Genomic DNA, 15,668 nt, shown 5'->3' on the forward strand with positions numbered 1-15,668 from the left:
TAAAGAAAAAATATAAGTTAAAGGAAAATTAAAAATACAAGGATAAACTTGTTAGTTGGTGGCATAAAACAATTACTCGACATTTGCAACCTTCGGACTGTTATCAGCAGCTCGCGATATATCAGGTTTTTGTTCCAGGGATTAATCAAAGGCCGTAAGGGCAGGTTTGCATTAGAGAAAATTCCAGGATTAATCAAAGGCCGTAAGGGCAGGTTTGCATTAGAGCTAATTCCAGGAATAATCAAAGGCCGTAAGGGCAGGTTTGCATTAGAGCGAATTCCAGGAATAATCATAGGCCGTAAGGGCAGGTTTGCATTAGAGCAAATTCCAGGATTAATCAAAGCCGTAAGGGCAGGTTTGCATTAGAGAAAATTCCAAAATTAATCAAAGGCCGTAAGGGCAGGTTTGCATTAGAGCTAATTTCAGGATTAATCAAAGCCGTAAGGGCAGGTTTGCATTAGAGCAAATTCCAGGGATTAATCAAAGGCCGTAAGGGCAGGTTTGCATTAGAGCAAATTCCAGGGATTAATCAAAGGCCGTAAGGGCAGGTTTGCATTAGAGTAAATTCCAGGATTAATCAAAGGCCGTAAGGGCAGGTTTGCATTAAAGAAAATTCCAGGATTAATCAAAGGCCGTAAGGGCAGGTTTGCATTAGAGCTAATTCCAGGAATAATCAAAGGCCGTAAGGGCAGGTTTGCATTAGAGCGAATTCCAGGAATTAATCAAAGGCCGTAAGGGCAGGTTTGCATTAGAGTAAATTCCAGGATTAATCAAAGGCCGTAAGGGCAGGTTTGCATTAAAGAAAATTCCAGGATTAATCAAAGGCCGTAAGGGCAGGTTTGCATTAGAGCTAATTCCAGGAATAATCAAAGGCCGTAAGGGCAGGTTTGCATTAGAGCGAATTCCAGGAATAATCAAAGGCCGTAAGGGCAGGTTTGCATTAGAGCAAATTCCAGGATTAATCAAAGCCGTAAGGGCAGGTTTGCATTAGAGAAAATTCCAAAATTAATCAAAGGCCGTAAGGGCAGGTTTGCATTAGAGCTAACAGGAATAATCAAAGACCGTAAGGGCAGGTTTGCATTAGAGCAAATTCCAGGAATAATCAAAGGCCGTAAGGGCAGGTTTGCATTAGAGCAAATTTCAGGATTAGTCAAAGCCGTAAGGGCAGGTTTGCATTAGAGCAAATTCCAGGGATTTATCAAAGGCCGTAAGGGCAGGTTTGCATTAGAGTAAATTCCAGGATTAATCAAAGCCGTAAGGGCAGGTTTGCATTAGAGCAAATTCCAGGATTAATCAAAGCCGTAAGGGCAGGTTTGCATTAGAGCAAATTCCAGGGATTAATCAAAGGCCGTAAGGGCAGGTTTGCATTAGAGTAAATTCCAGGATTAATCAAAGGCCGTAAGGGCAGGTTTGCATTAGCGCAAATTCCAGGATTAATCAAAGGCCAGAAGGGCAGGTTTACATCAGAGCAAATTCCAGGATTAATCAAAGGCCATAAGGGCAGGTTTGCATCAGAGCAAATTCGAGCGATTTAGTACACAAATAGAGGAGAAATGGGTATGAATGCTTCGAATGTAAGGACTATTGAATGAGAGAAAGGGGAAGGAGTTCTAACCGTAAATATTCAAAAAGGAGGGGAGAGAAGGGTGGAATGTTTTCGATGTCGTGAAGAAGGACATTTGGCGATGTACTGTAAAAATTTATAACTATATTATAGCAAAAAATCTCCGAGTCAGGTCGAGGCGAGAGGGTCGAAAGAAACGAAGGAGAAGGAGGGATGTGTAAATATGTTACAAGAGGGTCTAGTACATGATCCATGTCCAAGAGTGAAAATAAATTTAGGAGGGAGAATGGTTCCCATGTTGTTCGATATTTGAGCAGCTATTTCAATAATTGGATATAACGAATATCAAGTATTTGGCCAGGTGAAGCGATAGAGAATGAGGGGTTGAGGATAAGACAATTCGATGGGACCTTGTTGGCGGCGATGGGTAGAGTAGAGATTGTCGCAACATTGGAGGGAAGGGTTGAAATATAAGATTTATGGATTATCAATCGGAATATAGAAGCGGTTTTAGGATGGAATTGGATAACTAGAATTGGTCCATGGTATAGTTTTTGGGGAGTATTTTCAATGTGGGGTATATTTGTACTAATAACGAGTGAGGAATACGCTGTTGTGACGTTGAGAGAGAATATATCGCCGGGAATTGAGACCATGTTTAATGTGGGAACTAGAGGAAATAATTCAAGAAATAATGAAAATCAATTCCAGGAGCGAAACAGATCAAAATAATCCAAGGAGCGGGATAAGAAGGAATAACTTTAGGAGCGAAACGAGGAGTGATAATACCAGGAACGATAATTTAAGGAGCGAAACAAGGAGTGATAATGTAAGGAGCGATAATTTAGGGAGCTAAATAAATCGACATAATTCAAGGAGCGATAAATTGAGGAGCGAAATAAGAAGAAACAATTCTAGGAGCGAAACAGGGCAAATTGGACCTGTTAAGGAGGGTCATGATATTAGAGAAGGGAGGAAGAAGGAGATATTGGGAAAGGGTAGGTAGGATGGCAGCAAGAAAAGCAGAGAGTGGTGCCTGCGAAGATGTCATAAAATCGGAAAGTAATGGAGGACAGGGCACGGCCCAGTGAAGAAGACTTGATAACTAATGGGGAGGAGGGAAGAAAATTGGCTATGATCCAAGTGCAAGAAGGAGTTCGGAGATTAGTGCAAAATAGGAAATTTTTTACTAAAACTTAGGATGCCTCAGAGATTATAATAGACATTAAGTTAAAGAATGGTTGTATTCTAAAGTTTTGTGCGTTTACGACGAATACCGTTTGAGTGGAGAAAGGACGTGGAACTGGAATTGGATCAATGGGTACAAAGAGGAATTGTTTGTCCTGTGGAATACAGTGAGTGGGCAACTTCACTGGTGCCTGTGAAGAAAGCCAATGTAAAACTTAGTTTATGAGCAGATTTTCGAGTCAGGTTAAATCCATGGGTTGTGGAGGTGAAATATCCGTTGCCAAGGATTGAAGAAATATTAGCCAATTTAAAGGGAAGCGTTTATTTTTCAAAGGTCGATTTTTCGAATGTTTATCTACAATTACGTGTAAGACCGGAGATTAAAAAATTATTAACTATTACCACGCTTAAGGGATTGTTCGCATTCTGTAGATTACCATTTGGACTTGGTGTTTCGGCTCCTATTTTTCAGCGTACCATGGCTGCCGTGTTCTAGGGAATGGACGGGCTGTTTTATTATATGAATGATGTGTTGGTGACGGGTAAGACGCCCGAACAACATGAGAGGAGATTGGATGAAGTATTTAGTCGAATCAAAGAGAAAGGATTGAGAGCAAGCGCGGAGAAAAGTGTATTGGGGGTTACTGAAGTAACATATTTGGGGCATAAGATCACGGGAAAGGAGGTACGGCCTTTGGACCGATATATGACAGGAATTAATAATATGATAAGACCTAGTAATAAATCTGAGGTACAGGCCTTTTTGGGAATGATAAATTATTTATCATAGGTTCGTGGAAGGCTTTGCCCAAATGCAGCGCCGTTATATCACTTGTTAAAGAAAGGGAAAAAATTTGGGTGGATGGGTGAACAAGAGGAGTCATTCAAAGAATTGAAGTGTAGAATATGAAAATAACCTGTATTGGTATGTTTTAATAATGAATTGGAAGTCATATTAGCGGTGGATGCTTCTAATAAAGGTGTAGGGAGAGCATTGTTGCATTATGTGATGAAGTTAAAAGGCCTGTGTTATTTTTCTCGAGGATATTTAGGGAAGCAGAGACGAGATATTCAGTGATTGAGCAAGAAGCATTGGCCGTTATTTTCGGCCTAACTAAGTGTCGTGAGTATTTAATTAGACGCAGATTTGTTATTTACACGGACCATAAACCGCTAGTACATCTTTTCAAAAAGGACAATAAAGAATTAATGCTATCCCCCCGATTACAAAGATGGTTACTGCTAGTGGGAAGTTTTGATGTCCAAGTGAAATATCGCAGAGGGAGAGAAAATTATTTTCCAGATGTTTTATCCAGATGCGGAGCGGGGGAAGATTTAGAGGAAAAAGAGTGGGAGGAAAGGAAGAAAAAAGGGAGCAAGGATTGATTAGGAATATGGTTGGAATATCTAGAGGCGGGCCGGTAACGTAGGAGGAAATTAAAAGGGTGACTTTAAAAGATCGAGAATTGAGGCGGATCAAAGAGTGTCTTAAGGGACATAAAATGTGGCAAGAGGGGATAAGACCTATAAATATATACAAAAGGAATTGGCCATAATTGATGAATGTTTGGTGCGAGGAAATAGAAGTGTTATACCTGAAAGATTAAGGGAAGCAGTAATGGCCATGATTCATGCGGGACATCAAGGAATGGAAAGAATGAAATGGGGGCGAGAGTATGTTTGGTGGCCAGGAATGAACAAAGACATTGAAAATATTAGTCGAGCATGTGTTAGATGTAATTACTTGGGCCCCGATGACTCGAAAAGATAATGAAAGTGAATGGCAGAAGGCAACGCAGCCCTGGGAGCACATCCATTTGAATTTCTTTGACTTCGAGAATAAAATATATATATTGGTGGTAGATGCTTTTTCGAAATGGGTAGAGTATGAGGAAGTGAAAAGATTAACTACTCAAATTGTGATTAAAGTGTTGAAAAATCTATGGGCCAAATTTGGAGTCGCGATGACTGTAGTCTCGGATGGGGGTCCTGCTTTTATTAGTAAGCAGTTCAGAGCCTCTTGCGTAGAAACGGGAGCGAAACATATTTTGGCGCCTCCTTATCATCCGAGTTCTAACGGACAAGCAGAAAGGATGGTAGGTGTGCTCAAGAATTGGTTGAGAAAGTCAAAGGATGGGAGTGGAGAGATGTGGGTGGCAGTGGCGTATTATAACAACAGTAGAAAAGGAGAGGAGCCATCGCGGCGGAGAGGTTTTTAGGATGGAGAACTAGAATTTGGTTGGATTCGTTGAAACCGACAAGACAGGAAAAGAAGCTGTCTGAGGCCGGGAATGAAGCGGAATTTAAGGTAGGGCAGATAGTATGGGCTAGGATATTTGGAAGTAATAAGTAATGGGAATCCGGAGTGATCGTGGAGAACATGGTACAGTCAAAACCGTTTAATTGCGAAAGCTTGGGACCAAAATATTTAAAAATTTCGCAATTATCCGATTTTTCGCAATTATACGATTAAAATTCAACAATTTATTTATTAAAAATCAGTTTGTGTTTTTTATAAAGATATTTATCATCTATATATATTTTAATCATATAAGCCATCAAACTTTGCAATAAATACAATTTTTAATTAATGTAACCAACTATTTATTTTAATTTGAATAAGTTATGTAACGAATACAAAAACTAAATTTTAAAAATTTATCTTATTTGTTGAAACATATGATCATAGCTTTTTTTTCTTCCCACCAATAATCCTATATTTTTATCGTCAATTCATCAAGTTATTATTTTAAAAAAGTATTCAATTAATTTAGATCAATCAAATAATATTAAAATATCTGAAGCACTTGAAAGTAATGTGATATATTTTGATATATATATTTATATTTTCTCTAGATCTAGACATGATTATAGACAGAAAGGAACAAAGAAAACAAGACTTAATTATAAAAAGATTGTAATTATTTATGTATTAGCGTTGTTGATAAATTATTTTTTATTGAATAAAATTATAATTAAATTTGTTTACTTGATTTTATCTCATTTTTTATTTAAGATATGTAAGAATTAAAGCAAAAAAAGCTTTTGTGAAAGATAATAACATTTTTTCCTTTACAATACCCTTATATTTATTTCCATTAATTTTAACTACTTTTGTCATTTTACCTTCATTAAATTTACTGAAATATAATTTTACACAAATATATTATCACTTTTTAAATTCTAATTTATTATTAAAGCCAAATTTTAAAATATTTTGCCTAAAAAACTGGAAACAATAAGATTAATATAAAAGAATTTAAGTTTATTAAGTGTTTTGTTTTCATTCACATGATATTTGATATAAAATCCTATGCCTATTCAAATCTTATAAATTCTAATATTATAAATGTAAATGTATTAACAGACCATGCTGGAATGAAAGTTTATTAATGCTTTATAACATAAGATTTTATTTGAACTAATTTTATTATACATGTATCACAATTATTATAAAGTAATATAAGATTTAATAAAAATATTTTGTGATAAGAGTTTGGCTAGACTCTGGAGTAAATAATTCTTTTTCCACTATATTCTCTAGCTTTCTTAGTGAATCTTGAACCCTTAGATGTTCATGAGCATATTCAAGAAAAGTATAATAACCATTAAGAGCCTGATTTTTTGTAATTAAATGATCAGATATCTCTAGGTTCCCTTCATCATTCTCGGAGCTTTCATAACCTTCTATAAAAAATAAGATTAATTAAAATTTTAAGTAATTAAACCTTCCAACTCTAATCTTATCTGATTACAAATATCCTGATCATCTAAAATTCCATGGCAGCTAGCATCATCATCGTGTAACGCATATTCTTCAAATATGGGATCAAATTCATCTTCTTTGTTGTCAGTTAATGCTATATCATCCTCCGATTCCCAATCAAATGCCATAGACTTATCAAAAAATTTAGCTTCAATAAAACACTTTATGATTGTGGTACTTGTCACCTCACCCCATGCAAATTTTATAAGATAGAGGCTATCATAAAGTGTAAATCTTTTATAAAAAGAGGTGGTGTCATTTCCTTCCATCAATGTTATCATTTTTCTCATGATACCCTTTCTATAATGACATTTAAAGGATCTAATTGCACCCATGTCCAAAGGTTGAATTAATGATGTTGTATTTGCTGGTAAAAAAATTAATTTTATATTGTTAAATGTTAATTTTGTTTTGTGACAAGAAGCATTGTCACAAAACAATAAAATTTTCTTCTTTAATGAGGAATCTCATTCTTTAAGAATATCTTCAAAAGTTGAGGTTGTCATCCAGCTGCTTTTATTGGAGTAGTATTTAACTGGTAATTTTTTATTTTTAAAGCACCTAGGGTTTTTAAATTTCCCTACAACATATAACTTTTTATCAGATCCATCCCCATTTATGATAAATAGAACTGTGACCTTTTTCTTGTCTGGTTTGAAGCCCAGTGGTTGAGTTCCACTAAATTCCATTGTGCCCTTTGGTAATGCTAGGTAGTATAGTCCTGTCTCATCACAATTGTAAATATGACTCCTTTGATAATCTTTAATCAGAGATGGGAGTGTATTTCTGCTCCATTCATTTGCATTAATAATATCTGCACTCCCCTTTTCATTGCAAACATTATGAAAATTTATATTCTGTCTTTTCCTAAATCTCTGCAACCAGCTGCTAGTAGGAATGCCTATAATTTATATATATATATATTATAAAAACTTATAATTACCTTCATTGAATGTTTGGCTAAAAAACATAGCTTTTTCTAACATCACTGGCCCATTTAGACTGCAATTTATACTTCGCATTTGGGTAAACCAAACCAATAAAGCTGCTTCTGTCTTTGGGTAACAACTCATTCTAACTCCTTTAGTTGTAGGAGGTTTATTCCTTAGAAATTGTGAGCATAGATTTTCTTTATTCGCTATTAAACGGTAGATTGTCGAGACGTGGCAATTGTAATTTGATGCTAATTGTGTTTTTGATGTAGTGTTTAATTTATTAATTATTTCTTTTTTATGCTTCAGGGTTAATGTTTGGAATGATTTTTTTACCATTTTTATATTAATTTCTGGCGTGGTAATGAATGAATGAATGAATGGAAAAAGGTTAAATAAAAAAATGATGAATAATTTTTTTCGATAAATTTTTTTTATTTTTTCACTTATCCGATTAAATTAACGTTATTGTTATATAAATGGGACCTGAAAAATTTTGCAATTATCCGATATTTCGAAATTAACCGATTCGCAATTATAAATGTAATTTAACATTATACCATAGTAATTATTATCAAAATCGCGGGGTTTTTTCGCATTTAAAAGTTTTTGCACTTAAGCGATATGCAATTAAACGGTTTTGACTGTACGAAAATTAAATCGAGTGAAATTCACAGACGGAAGAGAGGGAGTACGGTATCGGGATCAATTGAAGAGGGGAGTGGAACCTGGTTACGATCCGGAGTATGAATAGGGGGATATACTTGATCAAAAATTCAGGGTGGAAAAATATTCATTTAGTATGGTGTGCAATATATCCGGGAAAAATTAAAGGGGACAGTGAAACCAGAGGTGTGGTAGCTCAGTACTAAGGTGATTGATAATAATAATAAAAATAGCGGGGTGATTGATAATAATAAGGGAATCAACCATGGTTGATGGTGCAAAATAGTTAATGGATGGTACAAATGATAAATGAAGCCAGGTCGAACTAAGATAATTTCTACGGGAAATCGACAATAGCGACATATAAAGGGAGGAAACTTAAGAAACTAACCGCCGTATAAATTCGTGAAAACACCATAAAGGGACGATAAATATGCCGGGTGAGATGAAAGGTGAAGTTGAATTATCAATTAGTGGGGGGCGTGTTATGTGTATCGTGGAGTCATTTTTTTATTCTGTGATTAATATATTTTTTGATTTTGTTTGCGCATTCATTCTTTTAATTTTTATTTGTGATTAATATTTTTTGATTTTTTTGCGCATTCATTCTTGTGATATATTATAAAAAAATGGCTATTTTTAAATTAGAAAAAATTATTTTTTTTTGTTTATTATTATGCATTAATTAAATATATATATAAAAGTTTTATATAATTAATTTAATAAATTATATATAAAGTTTATATATTAAAATGATCTCAAAAAGTGGCAATAAATAAACTAAAAATTTAGTTGTTTTGAACTTTCAAAATAAGGCTTAATAAAATTAATTTAACAAACCAGTTAAAAATTTTAAATGAATAATAATAAACAATATTACTAACCAAAGAGCCATTTTTTATCTTATATATTGTTGCTACATTTTGGTGTTGGCTTTAAAACATTTTTAGACTTTGAATGGATTTATTATTATTCATTTTTTCTGTTAGTTTGTGATAATTAATTAAATGCCGAGATAGATTACTTGTACTTATATTTTTACTAAAACATTTTATTTCATAACTAAAATATAAAATATATAAAAATATAAGTCTAAAATAAAAATAAATTACCGTGAAAATGAATTATGTTTATTCGAATCTTCCTCATCTTTTTTCGCCAGCAAGGTTCACAATAAATATAATCAGGCATTATTGTGCTTTTCTTATTTTCATTCTTCAAAATAAGATTTCCAAAATACCTCCTGGCATAATTTGATTTATGATTAGTAGAGAGTTGTTATTTATATAATTGTATATAGGGTGGTTTAAAACGTGTAAATCCATAAAAATAATTAATATGAATTGTTTATGGAAATAAAATATGATGTATGTAAATGATATACACTAATCTATTATATATAGCAATAGAATACAATACATATTTTAATTTTATTAATGTTAGTATTCAAATTAAAATAGTAATAATTGAATATATGATTATAATTAATATGCTTTCTAAAAATTATACACGCCGTGCCGCCACCATAATAAAAATCGGCGGCTTTTCCGGCGTGAATAAAAATACCGGCGGCGCACAGTTCTTGTATATTATTAATAATTATAATACATTTCACTTTTGTCTTACTTATCTTTGGATTATATTCCATTTCTTAAAAAACATTTTTGGTCCACTTTTTTTATATACAAATGCTTTTTTCCAAAAATGTATAAATTATGAAATCGTTTTAGTTTAAAAAAATATCAACTTTTACATTCTTTCTTTCAAATTATTGTTTAAGATATAAGTAAACATTTTTGGGGGTCAGGAAGTGGGGGTAGGACTCATCGCATTTCATCCAAATCTAAAAACATTTTAATAAAAAAAATAATAATGGCAAAATCCTACTAGTGTTGTTAAACTTAAACGGCTCGTTTTGAGACGATTTTTTAAACGGCTAATTCAATATTTTAGCCAGATAAATATTGCCTAAACCTCAAGATTTTCTCCAACAGATTTCCAAACCTTTGTTCCATCTATGAGCAAAATCTTCAGTCTTGTGTAATATTTTTCTGAATGAAATATTGAGTTAGCCGTTTCTAAAAATAGGCTCAAAATCAGCTGTTTAACAACACTAAATCCTACATTACCTTGAAACAGAATTTAGTGAATTTATTAAGCATGTATTGTCTAAAACCTATATGGCTTATGTACCTAATCAGTCAATTGCTTGCTATTACGAGGGAAGAAAATATTACAAGTAAAAAAGGATATTATCATAAAAGCCTTATTTTGTATTTTCTTCTTCTCCGTTTTATGGCGATTTCCAGGTTTACCCGGGTAGGCCAGTTTTCCCTCTGATTTTTCTTTTCCATTTTTGACGGTCCTGAGCATCAATACTTGTAAGATTCAAGCTTCTCATATCCGCCGCTATCACATTTGTCCACGTCATCTTGGGTCTTCCTCTAGGTCTTGATCCTCCTACTTCCATCATTGTGCATCTCTTTACCCAGTCATCTCTTGTCATACGTTCCACATGCCCAAACCATCTTAGTCTATTTCGTCGCATTACCATACCAATCATTTCTATACCTAATCTTGCTCGCAATTCCTTGCTAGTTTTTCTCTCCCTCAGAGATACCATACACATCCATCTAACCATCCTCATCTCTGTTCTTTCTAATTTGGCTTCGTGAATTGCTTTCATTGCCCATGTTTCACCGCCATAAACTAAACAACTCCTCACGCAGCTTACGTAAACTTTCCCCTTTAACTTCAGAGAAACTTTTTTATTTGTAAGAATAGATGACATCTCTCTGAACTTCTTCCAAGCTTGTCTGATCCTTGCAACAACAGCAGAATCTACACCACCATCTGCGTTTAGCATATCACCTAAATAACAAAACTTATCCACTTTTTCTAGGGTTAACCCATTGCCAATATCCAGACCACCATTTTTTAGGTTATCATTATTATGTATCCCTTTCATGCATGTTTTACAAATAAATGTCATTCTTTCTAACATCAAACTGCCTTTTTTCCCACTACATCTTTTATGTACCCATTTCTGGCATCTGGTGCATTGGATAGAATTTCTAGCAACTCCTTTCCCACATACACCACAAGGCCACTTACCTGATTCTTCTATCTTTAGATTTTCCCCACCAATCATCACCTTTGTTTTTGATGCATTCATTTTCAGGCCCTTTGCTTCCATAGTCATCTTCCATTTACTAACTTTATCCCTCAATTCTCCCTCACTGTTTGCCATTAATACAAGGTCATCTGCATATAATATCTCCCAGGGAAGTCCTTCACGCATTTCTCTAGCCACCACATCCATTACTAAGATAAATAATAATGGACTCAGCACGGATCCTTGATGAAGTCCTACCTTCACCTCAAAGCTGTCACTATCACCATGATCCGTCCGTACTGCTGTTTGTGCTCCAACATACATTGCCATCACTGCGGTAACTAACCATTCCTCCACACCGGATTTTCTCAAGGCCCATCTTGTAATCTCACGCGGCACCCTATCAAATGCTTTCTCCAAATCAACAAACGCATAATAGAGTTTCTTTTCCTTCGCAAGATACTTCTCCTGAATTTGTCTCACCACAAAAATTGCATCTGTCGTGCCTTTTCCCGATGTAAAACCAAACTGCATTTCATCAATTTTGATTTGTTCCCTTATCCGCTTTTCTAACACTCTCTCAAATACTTTCATTGCATGTTCCAAGAGTTTAATAGCTCTGTAAGACCCACAATCTAAAGGATCACCTTTCCCCTTGTATACTGGGATAATTATACTTCTTCGCCAGTCCTCGGGAATAGTACCTTCTGTGACAATCTGATTTGCTAAATTCATTAACCATTCAATCCCTAAATCATCAGAACCTTTAAACATCTCTGATACCACCATCGTTAAACCTGATGCCTTTCCTTTCTTCATCTTTTTCACTGCTCTCCTTATCTCGTCCTTGCCAAATTTACACCCTGGACCTTCTACCTTTGCACAACTAATATTATTATTCCATTCATTTTCTTCATTCACAAGTCCTTTCATGTAAATCTTACAGGTGTTCTTAATACCACTACTATCAATCGTCATTTTTCCTTCCATATTTTTCAAACACTTTACACCTATCACATCCTGCCTCTTTTTTGACATCTGTTTTGCCATTCTAACCATATTTCCAATTCCATCAGCGCATTTCATTTCTTTAGCAAACTCGTGTCTTTTTTCTTCTTGAGCCTTCGCTATTAATTTCTTAGCATTTCTTTTAGCCATCTTGTAAATATCATTATCACTATTTTCTTTGCTATTATACCATACTTTGAAACACCTCCGTTTCTCATCCACGGCTTTCGCTACCTCTGGGCTCCACCATCAAGTCTCCTTATGTCTAGGCGGCCCTTTTGTCCATCCACATACCTCCTCAGTTGTCATTACCCAAGCTTTCTTCATGGCTTCCCACTTGTCATTCACCCCAGATGCTTGTGCCACCTCCGCCTCCCTAATCGCCAATGCCATATTGAATTGACGTCTAGCATTCTCCTCCTTCAATTTTCAAACCTTCAGCCTTGGGACAAACTTTCTTTTAGTGATCCTGGCACCTTTAAGAGTGAGATCTCCTACAACTAGTCGATGCTGATTTATACATTCCTCTCCCGGTATCACTTTCACATTTTTTATTATACATCGATCACATCTCCTTAATAACAAGTAATCCACAACACTTTTGGTACTACCCGACTTATAAGTCACCAGCTTCTCTGATTCTTTCTTAAACATTGTATTACAAACAATCATATCCATAGCATCACTAAATTCTAAAATCCTCTCTCCTTCCAAATTTCTCATGCCGTAACTGAACCCTCCATGTACTCCTTCATAACCCTCACTACTCGCTCCCACATGTCCATTCAGATCGCCAGCCAGGATAATCCCCTCTTCATTTGCCAGTCTCGATATCACCCCCAATAAACTGTCCCAAAATACATCTTTCTCTTCTTCACTTCTTCCAACCTGAGGAACATATGCCGAGATCATATTATATAGCTTTCTACCAATAATCATCTTGATAACCATTATCTGGTTGTCTAGCCTTCTCACTTCGACTACTTTGTCTACCAATTTCTCCGCAACCAATACCCCAACTCCAGCCTTACCATCATTACCTCCTTGCCAAAAGAATTTATACTTTTCGCTAGTCTTGCCAATCATTCTGGTCCCATTTCCTTTCCATCTAGTCTCCTGTATGCAGCACACATCTATATGTCTTCTGTGCAATACATCGACGACTTCTCCCGCTCTTCCCGTCATACTCCCAACATTCCATGTCGCGACCCTAACTCGATCACCCGTAAACTGGTTTCTCCACTTTTTATTAGGTCGTTTATGGCCGTCATAGGTTTCATTTTCATGAATAGTGGTTCCACCAGGTTTCCCATCCTTCTTTTTGTCGTAGGCGGATGAGGAGGCCCACGGGGTACTATGGGCTGTACCCCGCCCATGCTTTGTTGTAACCATAGGGAAATTTTTGTAGCATGGTTTTTACAATCGGATGCCCTTCCTGACATCAAGCTCTATAAGTGGTTTTTACACCCCGTCGAGGAGACGGTGATCCTATTCTAGACCCAGATCACAGGGAACCTTTTAGACCTCCATTTGCCGCCAAAAGACGTTGCCACTCCCCCGCCACGATGAGGCTGAAGGTATTACAAGTAAAAAAGGATATTATCATAAAAGCCTTATTTTGTATAATTTATCATAATTTTTATCATTTCCCTTTAAGATATTGTGATTGGATGTGGCTTATAAGTCAAAAACGTTTTACTTTCATTATGGATGAAGTGAAATTGTCATGGAATTCTGGATATAATTCAACATAATTTAATTCTAAAAAAGTATATGAAGACATAAAAATTTTCTTACTTATATAGGAATTGTTGGTTAATATTTAAGATTTTTTTTATTGGGCTTATAAATTGATATTGAATGTAAATGTATTTATTTGAGAACATAATATATTTTTTAATAAATCTGAGATATAATGGGCTAGTGTTAAAAGATGATATTTGATCCAAGATTTAATTCTAATTGTTGGTAAAGAATATTTTTTGGATCAGATAAGATTATTATGGTTTGTAGCATATCAAAAACATCTTGTTCTAAGCTATCATTGTCATCACTTTCAATTTGATCATATTTTTCTTATTCATAATCATCATTTTCAATTTCATAATATCTGATTCATAATCATTACTTTTGATTTTGTAATGTGTGTTGGGTTCATGTCGTCTTCTGAATTAGTTGTCTAATAAGAACCTTCAGATGGAATATCCAGATAATGATCTATATATATTTTACATATATAATATTAAAATTATTGTGAAATAAGTTGACAAAATTTATCAAATATTTAAAAAAATATTTTCATAACTATTTTATTTATCTTCCTAAGATTTATTTTTGCTCAAATAAATAATATTTCTATATTATTTTGAACTTTTTAATGTGGTATATTACAATAACCATTGCCACTTTTCTAGAATATATATTTTTTAAATATTTGATAATATACATACTTATAATTAAAATCTGAATTTTAAATTCAACATTAAAAAATGTATGAAAAAAATTAAAAAATATCAACACACATATGAAAATATTTTAATATATATTTACGGTACCTTCATTTTATATGACGAACTCCTTTAAAAAATATAAAGGTGGTTTTATATTAGCACTGCCATAATCAAAAGAGTCAAATTAGTAGATGATACCAATATACTGCATCTTAAATGAGTTAATGTAGATTTTTCAAAATAATCTTAAATTAAATTAAGTGAGAATTATAATTTTAACATGACTATACCTTTAATGAAAATTTATTAATAAATATTATAAAATGCTCATGTGATATGTAAGTACTATACAAATTAAAAAAACAATATAATTTCCATCCTTGGTCTATCCATTAACCCCAGGCTTGTGTTTTACAATAATGTAAAATTAGCTTTCCATCATTGCCAAATGTCTGCAAAATTTAAATAAATTTTTAAACTATTTAACAAAATATCTAAAAATGTTATTTCCTAAAATAATATAATCATTTATTTACATTAATAATAATTTTTTTAAGTTAAAATCAATATAGGTTTATAATTCATCTGCCAAGAATGTAAATTATAATGAAAATAATTAATTCTTAGATCATTATTATGAAGAGAATTAAAAATAGTATTAATAAAAAAATTGATCTCATAGAAAGTTTTTAAGATTGATCAGCTATAAAATTATGTTGCATCGGATCCATTGAATTATACTAATTAAAAATAAAATTCACATTAGGGTATAAAGATCAATCAAAACCACATTTTATCAAAAAAATAGAGGCACACTCAGAAGACCAAGAAAAACTTCATAATAATTATTAGAAACACATTTCTTTTATAACATAAAATTTTAATATTAAAATAGAATTTATTTCAAAAAAAATGTGTTTCTCTTGAACATTTAAAAAAAATTTACTGGTCTTGTAGTAATGGTAATAATAAATATTTT

At 33.7% G+C, this 15,668-nt stretch overlaps 2 protein-coding genes across 6 annotated transcripts; both read right to left on the reverse strand.

The window, feature by feature from the left end:
* Window positions 1-6,130: 6,130 nt before the first annotated feature.
* LOC135928073 (jerky protein homolog-like) lies at window positions 6,131-14,903 on the reverse strand. Of its 5 annotated transcripts, XM_065464407.1 has the most exons (4): window positions 14,795-14,903; window positions 7,462-7,701; window positions 6,481-7,419; window positions 6,131-6,439 (listed from the first exon to the last, which is right to left on the reverse strand). In XM_065464407.1, the coding sequence occupies exons 3-4, from the start codon at window positions 6,851-6,853 to the stop codon at window positions 6,222-6,224; spliced, it is 591 nt and encodes a 196-aa protein (XP_065320479.1). In that variant the 5' UTR covers window positions 6,854-7,419; window positions 7,462-7,701; window positions 14,795-14,903; the 3' UTR covers window positions 6,131-6,221. The 5 variants fall into 4 exon arrangements, 3 of the variants coding, with proteins under 3 accessions (XP_065320479.1, XP_065320480.1, XP_065320478.1); XR_010572231.1 differs by lacking the exon at window positions 14,795-14,903 and having other exon boundaries at window positions 7,462-7,800; XR_010572232.1 differs by lacking the exon at window positions 14,795-14,903 and having other exon boundaries at window positions 6,131-6,436; window positions 7,462-7,800.
* LOC135928740 (craniofacial development protein 2-like) lies at window positions 12,669-13,325 on the reverse strand. Its single transcript, XM_065465195.1, has one exon. It carries the CDS (start codon window positions 13,323-13,325, stop codon window positions 12,669-12,671), a length of 657 nt encoding a protein of 218 aa, XP_065321267.1.
* Window positions 14,904-15,668: the final 765 nt, after the last annotated feature.

Source organism: Gordionus sp. m RMFG-2023, chromosome 4 (assembly GCF_954871325.1).
Source record: "Gordionus sp. m RMFG-2023 chromosome 4, tfGorSpeb1-WG-v2, whole genome shotgun sequence".
NCBI lineage: Eukaryota > Metazoa > Nematomorpha > Gordioida > Chordodea > Parachordodidae > Gordionus > Gordionus sp. m RMFG-2023.

Excerpts from the sequence above, each read along its gene's own strand:
- LOC135928073 (XM_065464407.1), bottom strand. The coding sequence starts at position 6,853 with ATGGGTGCAATTAGATCCTTTAAATGTCATTATAGAAAGGGTATCATG. Across the intron at positions 6,440-6,480 it reads GATAAGATTAGAGTTGGAAG|AAGGTTATGAAAGCTCCGAG; the intron begins GTTTAATTACTT and ends TATTTTTTATAG.
- LOC135928740 (XM_065465195.1), bottom strand. The coding sequence starts at position 13,325 with ATGATTGGCAAGACTAGCGAAAAGTATAAATTCTTTTGGCAAGGAGGT.